General features: G+C 35.7%; 1 protein-coding gene across 1 annotated transcript; it reads right to left on the bottom strand.

Moving 5' to 3' along the window:
* Positions 1-349: 349 nt before the first annotated feature.
* On the bottom strand, positions 350-1,573 carry LOC132546628 (glycoprotein 3-alpha-L-fucosyltransferase A-like). The gene has a single exon (XM_060210349.1). It carries the CDS (start codon positions 1,571-1,573, stop codon positions 350-352), a length of 1,224 nt encoding a protein of 407 aa, XP_060066332.1.
* Between the last annotated feature and the right edge of the window lie 2,791 nt (positions 1,574-4,364).

Raw genomic sequence — 4,364 nt, 5'->3', positions numbered from 1 at the left:
ACCTATGTATGTGTGTCATGTGATTTAGAGAATATAGGTCAAATTAGGACATATGTGTGTCATGTGATTTAGCGAATATAGGTCAGATTAGGACCTATGTATGTGTGTCATGTGATTTAGGGAATCTAGGTCAGATTAGGACCTATGTATGTGTGTCATGTAATTTAGAGAATATAGGTCAAATTAGGACATATGTGTGTCATGTGATTTAGGACATATATGTATATGTGTCATGTGATTTAGGGAATCTAGGTCAGGTTAGGACATATGTATATGCGTCATGTGATCTAGCGAATATAGGTCAGATTAGGACCTATGTATGTGTGTCACTTGATTTAGATAATTTAGGTCAGATTATATCATGTGGTGTTTTGCAGATACCTTCATCATCATGCGTATCATGTGAGTTGGTATAAAAATTCTTCAGATTGCGATATAAGCGTGTATATTTGTGCTGATGATGCAAGCGATGACACATGTCACAGAATATTGATTGTAAAACCCCACTTACTGTGCCGATAGTGTATTTTTTCTTCCATTGAAAAAATTTCAAATAACTGTCAAAATTATTCGATAAAAACTTAATACGATTTGCAAGTTCTTTTACGCTTTTGAAATTTTTTGTGTCAAGAAAGGAATGTGGTGGGTGATACAGTGTCCGATTGGCACCATCTCTAATCAATGGCACGATCTGATGACGTAAAACAAGATGAAGAGACTTTTCTGTGACATAATCTTTGCACAAGGAATTTTCAAAAGATAGATAAAATTTATATCTATTGTCAAGTACATCAAAACAATGGTCCTGATGATCAGACGTCACATTCCACACACCTTTCCATTTAGTGTTAAATTCTCCACCACATCTTAGATTCCCGCACCTGCCGAAGATGTCTATGTCAACACCATGCGACCGAAGTGCACGTATAAATTTCTCACGCTTCGACGATGCATTGCAGTGACTTATGAAGCCGACAGCTGTTTTTGATTTTGATCGCAATAATTTTTCATCCACATTATATCCTGTGTCTTGCGGATGGAATAGCCCATGTACCAACGAGAAATCCGAATCCCTTCGATAAGTAAGCGTCCAGTTGACAACTTTATTTCGCCAACAGCGTTTCTTTTCATAACGAGCGTTGTAATCTGGTGACTCGAATTCAAACATAATCCAAACTTGACTTCTTTGTTTTTTCCAATGTCTACAAAGAGTTAACCAGTTAATCATCACAGCATCAGCGTCATCTACCAAGGACTTATTTAGAGTGAGGATGCAGTTTGTGGATAATGGACATGACTTAAACACTTCGGTGGTATCCCATCTGCGGCCGACCCACTCATTCAGCCATCTGCTCTTACTATAAGCAAGGATTGTCTTTGTCGTAGAAAAATCGGCTTCATCGTGTGCTCTTTGAATTCCTTGTACATCAGAAGCCTTATCCTGAGATGTTTCGACACTCATGTACACAGTATTGTTGTTTAATCCTGAGTATTCCGTCACCAGTATAACGATACACAGCACACATAAGGCGACCCCTGCCGTACGAATGGATGACAATCCTGACAAAGCCATAATATTCACACCTGAAATAATAAGAAGGAACCTTATTACTATTGCGTCAATGAATTCTTACCCCAAATGTTGTTCCAAGATTAAACCTGGATTAAACAGATTACGTCACTGCTCATTCCTGTTCGGTACCCCCCCCCCTCTCTCTCTCTCTCTCTCTCTCTCTCTCTCTCTCTCTCTCTCTCTAGGAAGCATTGTAACAAAACATATGTAGACTAGATTTTCGGATAACATAACCTCAGGCATCAGATTAGTACTATGGTTAAAAAAACTCATGTCGACCTCAAACCCAGTCAGCAAATGCATATTGCTAAATGAAAGGCGTATCATTTATCTTTCTCATAAAATTCAAACCAGCCATGAACGTCTTAATGTAATGTATAATACTGAGATTTAAAGTTTACCAACTCGATGTTACTTCCGAGCATGTCCCTCATTCCTTTATTTCCGAACCAGCAATATGTAACACCAAATGTTTGACATACCTGGGTAGTCGTATATATCGAAAATAACTTGAACACTGTGATTCATTTTTTCAATAGTTTTTTCATTGTTTGTTCTGTCAATAGTCGTGATAAATTGAAAACACAACATGCTGGTTTTTGACATAGACCTGGACGATTGATGCTTATGATAAGCATCAAAGACTCCACAGCTTAGCGTTAAACTAGAAGACAAAAAACGAAATATTGATTTTTTGTTTGTTTGTTGTTTTGTTATCTTTAAAGACTTAAATATAAAGTATATCTAAAAATTGATAAAAGACAGAAGTAATCACGACTAGGAGATTATCATTATTTTAACTGACAAACATCGTTGGCGAACAGCTTGTAATTATGTCCCAACTCTTTGATTCTACGATAATCTAATAGAGGTTTTCCTCTCTTGTTATCAGGGTGTACACTTCTTAGATGATCCTCCACTTCCTCCTTGGAACTTTCAAGACGACCTGATCTTTCATCTCCCAACAGGGACTTTGTGTACCGGAAACGGTCACGAAGACACTTATCTCCTCTAACACTTTATTTTTTTTTCAAATATTTTTGATATGATTTGTCCATTTAAAATTTTCGTTTAATAGAACTCCCAAGTGCCTATGCTAATTTACAAAATTAACACTTACATTATTGAATTTGATGTTTCAAACCTTGTGGAACAATGTATTAACAGTTTTAATAGAATATTTAGAATCACTCAGCAAAACATGCTGCCTTTTTTACTTATATGATTAACGACCTTCTTACATACCATAATTTGAAAGAGTCACCTCCATTCCCTTGTGCCGATCAAAGACTTTCGAAATATTACAAAAAACTAGACATGTAGGATTTTTTTTCTAAATTCTCACATAAAGTCTGGTAAATTTCAATAAGTTTATGAACCGGCGAGTGACCTGGCTAGAAACCAGACTGATATTTGAAAATAAATGAATTTTCAAGCAAGTAATTATTAAGGTATTTTTACAATTAGTCTTTCAAAAATTTTTCCAACAGTACTAAGTACCGATATTGGCCCTTTAATTTGCAAAATTATACTTATCGCCTTTTGAACAGCGGTACTACTAAAACATGCTTCCATAGTTTTGGAAAAACTCCAAAAACTCTAAACATTAGAGACATTGGAAAAGCTACAGATGTTGCTGTATGTTTTTACATATTATGACTAATTTTGTCAATACCAACATATTTGTTAACATTTATATGTCTCAATATGTTAGTGATGTCTTTCAAATCAAACTGTGTGTCCGAAATAGTGGAGATTTTCAGAAGTTCTAATGTTGGTATTTCAATCGGTCATTGTCGTCAATAGTAGAGATGGAAACAAAAGTTTATCAGTAAAGATGTTAGCCTAACCACCATCTCTTGTTTTGCAAGTTTGTCAACCTATTTTGAATAACAGAGGGCATACCAAATGAATTAACCTGAACACTTCTACTTACAACATTTTAGCTTAAATCAATCTAACCAGATAGAAAGTTCAGAATTTTGAATAGATAAGAATAAAATGGATCGATAAAAGAATACAAAGTTAAAACATGTCATTTATCAGTTAACCAAATATCTTACTTGGGTTTAATGGAGATTTGACCCTACTTAACATGTCCCACATCCACGGCTCTCATCGGCCGTCGAGCTCGTGCAAACAGAATTAAATCAAGGGCAGTAACTCTGGGTGATCAAAATTCCTAGCCAGCAATTGTAAATTTATCAACTGACTTCCCTAACTCATTATAATGTTCTACCTTATACTGGTGTCACAATCTTCAGGAATCTATTTAAATACAAAAGAGTGGATTGCGTGATCAATATCTTAATAAAACCCGTCATGGATTGTTCACAAGCATATTGATTACAAAGCTCTCTATCCCCTACCTTGCTTTTTATTTGAACATCAAATAATGTAGGTTCCTTTCGAGACGGTTGTTAGTAGATCCGCAAGCGATGTCTTATAACACTATTAGCATATCATAACATAAATGTGCTTTTAAGGCAGTTGGTATGGAAACTGTACGACATCTATTAATTATTACAAACATAAACAACCTTATTCATGTACAGTTATATTTTGTATCTGTGATGCATTCAGGCATTCTAATCAAAATGCCGATTCAATAGAATTTGACGACATCCCACAAGGGTGAAATTTAGCAGCCCTTTACTCTCCGACTGGTCTCTGTGTGTATAAGGCGGGGGTGTTTTCTGCCCTGTTCGTGTGTTTGTAAAGCTTGCCTGATGCTATAGACTTGTCGTATCATTATGTATTAGTGTAGCCGTAGTATGTACTAAGTAATGCA

Source organism: Ylistrum balloti, unplaced genomic scaffold (genome assembly GCF_031769215.1).
Source record: "Ylistrum balloti isolate Yb309-2 unplaced genomic scaffold, AGI_CSIRO_Ybal_v1 Utg369898, whole genome shotgun sequence".
NCBI classification, from domain to species: Eukaryota; Metazoa; Mollusca; class Bivalvia; order Pectinida; family Pectinidae; genus Ylistrum; species Ylistrum balloti.
Note: the sequence above shows the minus strand (reverse complement) of the source record. Positions and strands in the feature narration are given on the sequence as shown.